Source organism: Protopterus annectens, chromosome 4.part1 (assembly GCF_019279795.1).
Source record: "Protopterus annectens isolate FY-2018-M chromosome 4.part1, PAN1.0, whole genome shotgun sequence".
Lineage (NCBI taxonomy): Eukaryota > Metazoa > Chordata > Ceratodontiformes > Protopteridae > Protopterus > Protopterus annectens.
In genome coordinates, this window is record NC_056734.1 from 849,904,479 (window position 1) to 849,917,015 (window position 12,537).

General features: G+C 40.1%; 1 protein-coding gene across 1 annotated transcript in view; it reads left to right on the plus strand.

Moving 5' to 3' along the window:
• The window catches only part of CTC1 (CST telomere replication complex component 1), a 1,463,250-nt gene that overhangs the window by 637,980 nt on the left and 812,733 nt on the right, over positions 1-12,537 (plus strand). The window contains exon 12 of the mRNA XM_044070869.1: positions 6,423-6,537. Coding sequence (XP_043926804.1) covers positions 6,423-6,537 — 115 coding nt within the window. The remainder of the gene's footprint in view (positions 1-6,422; positions 6,538-12,537) is intronic.

Consider the following 12,537-nt stretch of genomic DNA (forward strand, 5'->3'; position numbering starts at 1 on the left):
ACTACTACAAGTCTACCATTATTGCCTTTTTATTTTCTTCTGTCACTGTTGAAGCACATCTAGCAATTAGTATAATTACTCTCCTTTTTCCCTGATATTCTGATGAATATCCATCCTGAGATCCTTTTTTGTCAAATTCACATGCTTATGTATTTCCTAATGTCTCCTCTATAGCATTGCTATTTGCACTCTGCATTTGTTAATATAATCCAGTACTCTTTCCTTTTTGTCTGTATGTCTAAGGCAAATAATTTGAGTAGTAAGCTAAGGACTGGAGTGCTAATACAGTAAAGACAACTTTGCATATGAAATAACGTTGATGTAATGCTCTACAAGTCCAAACCAATATTTAGTAAAAACAGTATAAATACTTATTTAAATTCCACCAACACAAACCATAGATTAATGCTTTCATCCCGCTTTGTGGTTACACCACTTTGTAATTATTTGCAACAGTGGGGTATTTTTTTATAAACCCTTGCTTAGAACATTATTGGAAAAAATGTGTGTGACAAGAAAATTTTGAGAGGGTGTTGATTGTGCAGTTTAATTTAGAGTCTGGTAAAGTTAGGGGTATTACTAGGAACTGGGAATTTTTTAAAATCAATCTGTCCGTACTGGGTATGGTGAGAAACAAACAGTGTTTTGTTTATAAAATTTCCTGAAATCTCAGAATTTTGAGAGAGGCAGTAAAACTAGGATGGTAGAGTTGAAACATGGTATCACAAAATGTGGAACTTGTAAGCAATGTCCCGAAATTTTTGAGGGGGATGTGTTGACTTTATACAATATTTGGGTATATCACCCTTAGGTTATTAAGACATAATTGCTTAACCAAAGGTGAGGTTTATATAGCAAAGTGTACCTAATGCCCTTCATTTTGTATTGGGAAGACAGAAAGACTCTTCAGGAAGAGGGTATATGAACATGTATACTATATAGCTACCCAAATCACTAACAGTACCCTTTATAAACATTCAGTTGTATGTCCAGAATTTGATTGCTTTAAGTTTGCCATAATTCAAAGGGTTTTACCTGCCCCCCAGAGGGGAAGAATGGAAGCTAAGATTAGAACATTCAGAAAATTATGTTAGTCAAGAACAAATGCTAGTTTCCCCACTGGGGCTCAAAAAATTTATATTGATATAAGCCTGTATTAAAACTCAAGTCCTCCAAACTGTGATTTTATTGAAAAGATGGTCACAGGATTTTACGATTAAAAATGATAAATTTAGTGATGTGTGACATATATTATTTCTTCAGTGATGTATTTTATGCATTGTATTTTGTGTTTCAACTGATGTTTTTTAGCACTGAGATCCTGATACTAACATCATAAAATGTTTTACCTTGTTTCTTTAGTTATTCAGTTTACTTAACAAGGGGCTTGAATTTTAAGTATAAAAAGAAATGACATCATTATTTGGTAGTTCAGAGGATGTCCCAAGGTATATGGGATGAAAGCGCTAAACTATGGATGTTAAGTTGTCCATCTCGCCTTCATTCTTGCTGGATGGGTTCGGAGCCGACCTCGGCTCCGACTCGGCCACTCTAAAAGCTCGAGAGTTGGTTCCACCGGCTCGGGGCTCCCCTTATATCCCACAATGCTAGGCGGTATTACCCCAGATCTCGTTTGCCGCTACAGCTATCGAGACGTGTTGCTTCACCGGCTTCAGGTTAGTGTAGGAAATAGTTTTAAAAAAGTTCATAAAACCCTTTAAAATTAGTTTTCTAATCAGTTTCCCCTTATTTTAAAGGTTTTATCCCTTCCTCCTTGTTCTTCATCCTTTTTTTACCAGAAGAACTTATAGTTCTTCCCTTAGGCCTTCGGGCCCTCCCATTCCCTTGGAGTGTGTGTGTTTTTCTGTAGGGACTCTCATTAAACTAGAGTAATTTTATTTAATTTAACTTATTGTTATTTTGTGTACAGTGTAATCGGTGTGTTTGTGTTGTGTTTGGTTGCACTTGTTCCTTGTAATGTCCAAGGATTCGAAGGTCTCAGGCTTCAAGAAGTGTGACTCGTGCTGTCAGAAAATGTCTCTGACAGACAGTCACACTTCTTGTGTGTACTGCCTGGGACCTTTACACCTGCAGGACTCTTGTGCTGTATGCCATGGCTTCAGCCCTAGAGTCCTGCAGGAAAGAAAAAAACAAACTCATTTTAAGAGGTTTGCTTAAGCCTGAGGGTTTCCTTACTGCTACTTCGGGCAAACCCTCTAAGGCTTCTAGGTCCTCGACTCCAGCTTCTGAGTCGAGGCCTAAGGCTTCGAAACCTACTGCTACATCGGCTCCGACTGGAGCCGATGAGTCTCAGACTGCAGCTTCTGTGGTTCCCTCGGCTCCGGCTGGAGCCGAGGCATTGGAAATTCCTGTGTCGGCTCCGATCAGACCTTCGGAGCCGACATCTAGAAAGAGGTCTAGGTCACCGTCCCTTGGCTCCGTTCATTCGGCTCCAGCGTCTCCCTTGCTGTCTGAACGGAGCCATAGATCTCACTCCTCTAGGTCATCGAGGCTTTCGGATCATGACCTTAAGAGGGTAGTGAGTCGACTTCTTAAGTCCGAGGCACTGGCCCAAATGCTTCAGAGCCCGACTCATCAGTCGATGCTTGACCCTATCCCTCAAAATGTTCCTCCTCCGACTCCTTTGAGCTCGGATCCGGGGCGTTTCGGAACCGAGACTGTGGTAGCGTCGGAGCCGATACAATTGTCTTCGGTTCCGTCGTCGGCTCCGATTTCTTCCTTTGAAGAATCTCGGCGCCGGACTTCCCTCGTCGGCTCCGAGGGGGTGAGTGGCATCGGACCCTTGTCCGACCCCGCTCTCCCTCTCGGTGCCTCGGCGCTGGTGAGTTCGGCTCCGACATCGGCCTCGGAGCCATCACTGTCGGTAATTCAAAGGGTTTTACCTGCCCCCCAGAGGGGAAGAATGGAAGCTAAGATTAGAACATTCAGAAAATTGTTAGTCAAGAACAAATGCTAGTTTCCCCACTGGGGCTCAAAAAATTTATATTGATATAAGCCTGTATTAAAACTCAAGTCCTCCAAACTGTGATTTTATTGAAAAGATGGTCACAGGATTTTACGATTAAAAATGATAAATTTAGTGATGTGTGACGTATATTATTTCTTCAGTGATGTATTTTATGCATTGTATTTTGTGTTTCAACTGATGTTTTTTAGCACTGAGATCCTGATACTAACATCATAAAATGTTTTACCTTGTTTCTTCAGTTATTCAGTTTACTTAACAAGGGGCTTGAATTTTAAGTATAAAAAGAAATGACATCATTATTTGGTAGTTCAGAGGATGTCCCAAGGTATATGGGATGAAAGCGCTAAACTATGGTTTGTGTTGGTGGAAATTAAATTCATTTTTGTATTGTTTTGGACTTGTACAGCATTGCATCTATGTTATTTTGTATGTGAAGCTTTCTTTACGGTATCAGCTCAAGTCCTAACTACTTAAATTATTTGGCTAGAAGTTATTTGTGAGTAGTGTGCCCACTTGTTTTTTGGATTTTATAACTCTTAAGGCAATTTAGGTTCTGTGATAATATGGTTAGCATAGCCAGTATGATTAAGAACTATTATTCTCACCTATTGTACATATCAAGTTTTTTGAATGTGAATTTTATTTCCAACTGTCATGTTGCATGCACCCACTAATGTCTGGCAGGCTGATCCTTGATACAGTTGTTTTTTCTCTTCTCCGTTTGAATTTGTCACATCTTTCAAGGCTTTTTGTTTTAATGAAAACCCTTAAACAAAAAAAAAATAATTTTCAGAACACCCCATCCCCTATTAACATAGAACAAATACAGAAAACTATGTACATCTTAAAATAGTTTAACCCAGCAGAACACTTCTTTCCAGACTATCTAGGCCACGAGCAGTCCAACACTGTTCATCCACTGAGTCAGATGAATCAGGGAAAACATCTCCGACCACAACTTTTACTGGTGCTGGATTTTTCATGAGGTGCTAAATTCCATAGGTTTTCACCTTGGCTGAGGTCCTTATTGACTCCACTGTGTGCTGTTCGTCTAATCTATTGGGTCTGATCTTCTTCACCTATGTGTGAATCTGTCATAGTGGTAGATTTTACATTAGTAGATTTTGTGGCATCATTTGCCAGTTTTATCAAAGATGTGTGAATGCCTCAAAGTGAAGAAAGCACTTCTATCTTTCTTATTTACTGTTGGCCTGCATGGTCTTCTTGATGGCTCTCGGATGATTGTGCATGCTTCTTTTTCTTTGTTGACAGGCTTGCCAGGGTAAGTGGGATGATGGGGTTTGCCATGAGACAGGTCCCACTGCCTTATCAGTCCAGCCATCATTGTCTGGGTCCATGTTTTCAAAATACTGCAGCTCTGATTTAGCAGAATTGAGAAAGTCCAGGGCACCTCAAAGTTGTTTTAGTACAAACAAGTGGAAAAAAAAAATGGATGAATGTAGACAATATCTTACTAATTGTGTTTTATATGGCATGAATTATATGTAAAACTGTTTTCATGTGCTGCTGAATGTAGGAAAGTGAATTGTTGACATTATGGTAAATATTCCAAAATTTCATTGCCTTATAATTTATGTATGATTTCCACTTGCTTTTTTTGACTACGTTATTTCCAGAAATTAGCTTCATGGGGTAAAACTACCATAGTATAGAAGATATGCTTCTCAGTTTTAGTTTTGCATCTTGACCCTTAATTCCAAATTTAAGAATGTTAGTATTATTGCTATTCATAGGGCATAGGGTGCATCCAGCATTCTTCCAGAAACCAGTATGATAACCCCGAAGAAGTAGTTAATTTTCTTTTATGCCTGTGGTCTACAATATTTATTTATTTTTATTTGCAATTTGTTTTCCAGGATAGTCCATTGGGCCACAAGGAGCCCGTTTTCAGTGGAGTCCTAGGGAGCAAAGCTCCAGAAAAATACAAATACATAGTACACATTGCACATATACATTACAGATTATCTCATAGGAATACAAAGTAAATATGATAAGAAAAGGTTAACAATGGTAGAATGTATCAGTATAGTTCATTAAACAGCAATAAAAAACATTCTTTTTTTTAATTTTTTTTTTTATTTTTTGTGCAATTTAATTAGTTTTTGGGAATTTGATCTTAGAAATTGTTCTGGTTCATGCATTTCAAAGGTAGTGGCTAGGGAGGGACAAAGAGAGGGGTTGTAAATGAGTTTGTGTGCTTGGGTGAGTTGGGTTTAAGTGAGGAGGTTAGGTAGCTCAAGCCAGTTTAGTTGGTGAAGAGAATTACAATGGTGAGAAATGGCTCTGTGACCTGCCGCAAATTTTGATATCTTGTTATAGCAAGAGGAGAGGTTTGTTTTGCATGAGGATTGCAGTTGGTGAGGATAGATGCACCATATAGGACGGATGGGATGAGATAAGTATTGGCTAGTATGAGCCTGGTGGAAGGAGAGATATAACGATTATGGCTGTATAGCATGTCATGTTTTTTGTGGGTGTTTTTGATATTTACTTGTAAATGTTTGTCGAACTGTAGTTGATCATCTAGGAGTACTCCTAGTAGTTTAGTGTCAGAGACTATTTCTAGGAGAGTATTGCTTTTGCTGGTGATTATGAATGAGTGTTTATCTAGGGAGAAGGTTTTGGAGCAGCAGGTAAATAACATAAGTTTAGTTTTGGTTGCATTAAGAGCCAGATGGTTGTCTAGCATCCACTGCTCAGTAGAGGAGAAAGCGCTTTGGGTAAACTTATTTACAGTGGGGATAGAAGGGGGGAGCAGATAATGGTAGAATCGTCGGCAAATTGGATGAGATTGGAGTTTAGAATAGCTTGGTAGGAGTCGTTAATGAATATATTGAATAGTAGGGGGCCTAAAATGGAACCTTGGGGGACACCTGTGGGAGTATTAAGGAAGGGTGAAGTGGCTTTATTCCATTTAACTGCTTGTTGTCTGGTTGTGAGGTAGCTGGAGAACCACTTGGTGCAGGAAAGGGATAGGTTTAGTTTGAGAGTTTATTAAAAAGCAGGTTGTGGGAAATAGTGTCAAACAACTTGGAGAGGTCGAGGAGAAGGGTGGACATGAAATGGCCAGAATCGTGGGCTTTAATTGTTTCAAGGAAGGAGAGGAGGGCAGTGGAGGTGCCATGACCAGGTCTAAATCATGCTGTGCTTGGGTAAGAAGCTGGCTGTTGATGAGATAGAGTAAGAGTTGTTGGTGGATGCATTTTTCAAGAAGCTTAGAAATAGGGGATAAGATAGCAATAGGGCAGAAGTTTGGAACGTCAATATTGTTTCCAAATTCATGAAGTCAGTGCTTGCAGTCCCTTTGCCATGTAACCCATGAGGCATCTTTAGGTCATATGCTTTACTCTGTCTTTGAGCCCTTTGGTATTCATGTTGTGGTGTAATCTAGACTCTTTGCTTTGATTGACAGATTGCCTACTGCAGATCAACGAATACCAGGTTATTGTGGAACGCTTTCAGAGGAGTGATTACCCATCTTGGGAACAGTTGGGCAATCCGGAGTTTGTCAGAGAAAAGCGCAGCAGGTCAGTGAAAAATGCGCAGTGGTGAAAGTCTGTTAAGCCTGTTTGCAGCTAAAGTGATAAAGTAACATTGATGTAGAAATCCTTTCTGCACAGAACCAATGGAACTGAGTGTCAGGTAATACTATCAGCCATAGTGCTTAGGCACTGAATAGTAGCGATATAATCTGCAGATGTGGGAGAGTGGCAGTTTTGAACTTTACTGCCTCACAGCGCTTTGGGTCTTGGTTGTGATGCCATTGGTTGCAGAGTATGCATGTCATTCCTCTGTCCATGTATGTTTTTGCTGCGTGCATCAGTACCCCTAACACCCACATCCCTAAGCCTTGTCATAGGTGAACTTCCAGTCCTCCAGATTGCCTGTAGGTTTGAGTCCCATGTGCATATGACTGAATGTGTTTATGCGTGCAGGTTTGTGTGTGCGTCTCTCTCTCCCTCTCTCTCTTTCTATGTATGTATTCTGAGATGGGCTGCTGCCTTATGTGGGATAAGTTTTCTTTGCATTGCACTCATTTAGTACTGGGGTTAGGTTCCAGCTCTCTGAATTGAATTAAGCAGGTATCAGAGAATGAATAAATGAATATAATTTACATGTCTTGTAAAAAAAATAGTTTTTCTGTCCTCAATATATTGGTTCTTAATTAAAACATTTTTGTTGAGGATGCTGCTTCCGTCAGATCATGTGTTGAAGCAGTAAATACCCTATGGAAGTGTCGAAAACACTTGGCGAAGGTTAGCTTGTTAATAGTCTGCAGGTGCAGCTGTTCCCATGTGAAACCTGTTGCTCGCTTTCATATTTAGTTCTTTTCATATAGTTAAATACATTTGTTAAAGCATGCAGTGAGATCAAGTTTTAATAACCTGTGTTTGGTTGCTTAACAGCCAAACACCATTGTAATAAACCAGAAAAAGGAAAGTGAAAATAGCATAAGTGAATAGAGGGACACCAGTAGACCTGTGGATTTCTAACAAAAAAAAGTGTAAGGTTCACCTAAAAGTTTATGATGTTTGTTTCCTTACTGTTCATTGACCAGGTTAAACCTACTAGGACTTTGAACAGTTTTTAAGGAAGACCCAAGGCAGCATTTATACTGTATTACTTATAGATGTATTTCCTGATAAACTGAAAAGTTTGAGATCCACAAAATACCTAATGCACCTAAACATCTTGAAGAGTGTAGCAACAGTTTGTTCCTCTTAATGAAGAAATAGTCCATGATCAGTCTGCCACTAACTTCCCAAATGGTTGTCAGCGTATCGTCTATAGAAATTGGTATTTATGCACTATAAATAAATAAATAATTATTTTCACCATGTTGTATATATGCTGGCTTAGGGTAGTACTGTTGGTATAGCAGTGCAGATGTTAATTTAAAGAATTGATTTTATTCAAATGGGTTGCCCTAAATCATGTGCTTGCATCAAACCACACCTTTCGTAGAGAAAGTTTGACTGTGACTGATGCAGGTGTTCTGATATTTTTTATGCATCTCATTTTTCCACTGTTTTGTTATAAGACTGGTGTGTTACATGCCATGCACACAGTGCTCACTCTTATTTGCACATACCTTATTTAGGTTATTTACTTTTTTGAGCATCTAGTTGGATTAGATCACCATTTTCATCCATGACCTCTTTATAGACAAAGCATGACAATTAAATATCATGAAGAATAATATGTATATAAAACAACACAGTATTGGAATTAGTAAGAGCTTTATCATTGATGGCATTACTTTATGGGATATGTGGTTGGGTTTATTCTTTTTAATACTTAACGGTTTGTATTTTTTTCCAGATGCTCCTTCAATCTGACAGTCTTGTATTCATGGAATTGACATTTAACAATCACAGTGTACATTATCATAAGCATCCTTGTCTGTTATTAGATCATGATCCTTGCTATTGTCAATTAAAGTTTGTATTTTCAGGTACCCTTTTATTTGTTGAGCTTTGGCTAGAACTTATCTGAATTTTAAGGCTTGCAGGAAGAGGCTCCCTGCAAGATTGGTGGGAGAGTAACTTGTAATGCTTGAAAGGTAGGTCTGAGTTTCTACACCTGAGATTGGGATTAGCTATAGCCTGGTCCTCTCAGAGGTAGACTTTCACTTTGCAGAATCTGCCAAACTACACAGCAATGGAAATTATTCCTTAATTCCATTATGGTCCTCTTTACCTTTGGAGGGTTTTAGGTCTGGGAGAGTTATGGCTTTGACTTAATTTTTTTTTTGGTTGGGGGTGTGTGGTTATGTACCAGGGCATTTGTGTCACCTTTCCTTTGTTTTGTTGTTGTTTTTTTTTTTTGTTTAGGTTAATCCCAGGTCCATTCACCCTGACCTTATGGAGAAGCCCATTGAGTCATTGAGAAGGGTGCTTTGGGTCAAAGTAAGGGTCTATATGACGCTATTGAGTGGACTAAATAGCGAACGCTATTCAGTCGATCCGATACTGTTGAAATGGCAAAATAGTGAAGTCATGGATCATTGAATTTTTTCCCAGGGAAAAAATTCGGTGGACTGTCTTCGGGACTTTGCCATTTCCTCCACTATGGTGCGATCTCGAAGTTGGTGTATTTAAGTAGGGGGGTGGGGGGGGCAAAGCCCCCCAATTAAATTTGTGTTTAAGTTTTTTTTTTTTTTATGGAGCAGCGAATTTTTCCCCTGGGAAAAAATTTGCTGTTCCATTTGTTTGATATTTTGTTGCTTCAATATTATCGGTACAATGAAATAGCGTTCACGGTTTACATCGTGCGATAATATGATATGGACACCAAAGTAAGGTTTTATATATACGAGAGCTTTCTCTCAGGCCTGACAGATTTGGTCAGTCTATGCTGAGGAAGAAGCCATTGGGTGTGGATAAGTGTCTCTGATCCACTAGTTAATGAGCAAACATTTGTTTGACTCCTTAGTTGCTTCTAGAATTGTAGGTGCAAGATTATGGTCCTTGGCATGATGCTGGTTTACAGCTTCATGTATGCCGCTTCACCGTATGTGCCAGGTTTGGCTCGCATGGACCTCTGCCTGATGCACTGTGTATGCTTCTCTTGCTTTAACGCTTGTGCGATCTTGTTCTTGAAGTAGTTGGAGACCGTGGGCACCCTCCCTTTTAGTTTTTCTGGGGAACTTGATGGGGAAATTTGCTGTTTTGGTCAATAAGGTCCTTGAGCCTGTGGTTTCCTCAAACTTCTCTTTATGATCTCTCTCTCTCTCTCTGTCTCCTCCTCTTTATAATCCTTACAGCATATAACTTGTAGCATGACCCCCTCACTTGGATTGCAGCTGGCTGTAGGACTGTCTGAAAAACCCTCTCGATATATCCTTTCCTTTCAGCCAACCTATGAGGCTGTTATCTTAAAGCTTGGATGCATTAGTGCTTGAGTGCTACAACCTTCAGGAAGGCTGATGCTTGTTATTGCCTTTGACAGAATCGATTGACTTCTTGTCTGACCACCACGTGTCTGATTACTTCACGGTTTGGTAAGTTGCCAGTAGTCTTGGAGAATATTCCCTCCCATCTAACGGACTGGGTGATGCAAGCACGGGAGAGATGTAGCAAGAAAGATGTATTCCTTTGCCACTCTGGGTCTTAGGGCTCTCACTTATGCATCCCTTATGTCCAAATGCCAGTCCCTTCTGATGGGATTAGTAGTGCAAGTACTCTAAACCCTCTATAAATCTGGGTTCAAGAAAGACCACTCGTTAATCTTGTCTGTGGTTGGTCACATGGACTGTCACATAGTCCTCTGCCTCTTGGGTTTGGTGGATGCTATTGCCATGCCTCCAGTTTCTGGAGTGTCCCTACACAGAATAGTATGCATGAGGTCATCTCCCTTTGGAATTGGCCGTACTCCTTTTGGTGGGTGCTGTCTCTGATAGGGGATTCCACTGTGGCCTGAGTTTGCACATCTTGCTTGACTTGTTCAACTGATTGCTGGATAGGAGGCAGACCTTCTCCTCATCAGGAGTTTAGCTCCTTGCTTTCTGGGGCTTCAACTCCACCTGAGCTGTAATGTGGTTGTTTTTTTTTGGGTGGGTTACCAAATGGTTGTTTACTGTGGCAGTGACTTATTGTTTGCCAACAGCCTTGTTTACTGTCAGCCCTAACATCTGCAGCAGTTCTTTGTTTTTTTGAGTAACTTGAAGTTACTTGGAGCTGCTGGCGATTTTTTATTTAGGGAAGGGTGTCAGGGTAAGAGACCATCATTTCTTGGTCTCCTGGATTAGGGAACTCCGGAGAACAGTCTGCCTCTTAGGGGATCTTTGCCCTGGATTACAACAGAGAATTAGGTTGTAGCATTGTCCGTAATGTCTTTGGTGGGGGGAGCAGTTTCCTTCCTCTGACTTTTTTCTACATCTTATCATTGAGTTCAAAAATGCATTTGATTCTTAGATGTAATCTACACCTTGGTGACCACATGATGTGAGTATTCACTCTGAAGACTTGTAGCAACCCTCCCTGGGTCTGATAACCAATTACAAACTCTTTCTTGTTACCTGCCCTTCATCTGCTTTTTTTCTTGATTTTACAAACTTTCTTGTTTGGTCCTGGGTGGAGCGGACTTAAGCTAATGGGAAATCTTCCGTCTGATTTCAAATGGATGTGGGTTGTCAATTGAATGGAGTAGTAGTTTGTCCTGGTTGGTCTACATGGATGCCATTTTCATTTCTGCCAAACATTTCCCTTGGGAAGGATACCTTGTGTCCATCTTTGTTATACCCCCCCCCCCCCATGGGCAGTTTCAATTTCATGTTCAGCAGATTTGAGCATGTTGTCTTGGTGTAGTTTTGGATTTTATCCATAGGATGATCAACCTTTCTAGAGGCTGTGCCATCCTTAGGAGGCTCAGTGCATCAGGCTTACAGATTGAGAGGACCTTCTCTGCCTCTTCTGTGGTAAGGCACCAATCATCATTTTCACTTAATAAAGATGGTCGTTCACAGTCCCGAAATTGACATTTTTCCATTTTCTTTGTGGTGGTACAAAGCAGAAGAATGGGGGAATCCTTTAATCCTGATGTGGTTAACTTGATTGGTTAGTCATATCCCTGTCACAAGTTGATGAAGTACCTACAGTTGATGTTCATTCTTTGGTGGGTGCTGTATTTTTCTACTCCATTAATGCAGCTCCATCCACTGGCTGTGAAAGAGGCTGCATTTTGTGGTAGTTGCTTCAGTGGTTGCTTGGTGTGCTCTTAACAAACTTAGTTTTTGCAGCCCTTTAGCTCTATAGTGATCTTTTATCAGACAGTCTGATGTCATTTTCATTTTTCTTCAACATGTGGGTACCAGATCTGACTTGGCCGCATACACTAGACTTTTGGATCCAACTCTTGAGCTCCTCCCTGTACTCATAAGGCCCTAGTCAGCTAACAATACCTCAGATCTTGTTTGCAGCCATCTCGCACTGACCCGGATCCTTCTCAAAGAGCTACATTTGGGTTTTTAAATTTAATTCTGAATAGCAAGTATTTTAAAGACTGTTCTAGCTTCTCATGTTATACCTCCCTCTCCTAATTTTTTCTACCGTTAGACTATTTAATTTATTTTTCTGCAGTCTGGTAGTTTTTTTTTTCTGTCTTACCATTGCTGCTACTAGTCCTTCCTTCTTTACTGTTTTATTCTACCATTTGGTGGGTATTCTATCTGCCATTGCTGGTAGTTTGCTAATCTAAAAAAAAAAAAAAAAAAACAAAGTTTGTCCCTTTCTTTTTCTTTCTTGTTGCCTTGTTCCTCAAGCTATGGCTGAGAAACCAATTGGCTTTAAAAAGTGCATTTCCTGTGGGGACATGATTCCTTATTCTGATGCCCACATGGATCACTTCCTAGGAATGGCACACCTTAATACTGACTACTGTTTGTGCTGCATTTAATACTAATTCTAGAGCACTTTCTGACAGGCATAATAAGTTAATCCTTAAGTGGGTGCTGCCTCCCTGTTCAACTTCTTCATCAGGCGCTCAGACTCCCAGTAAACCTACCAAATCTTCTTCAGTGACTAAGG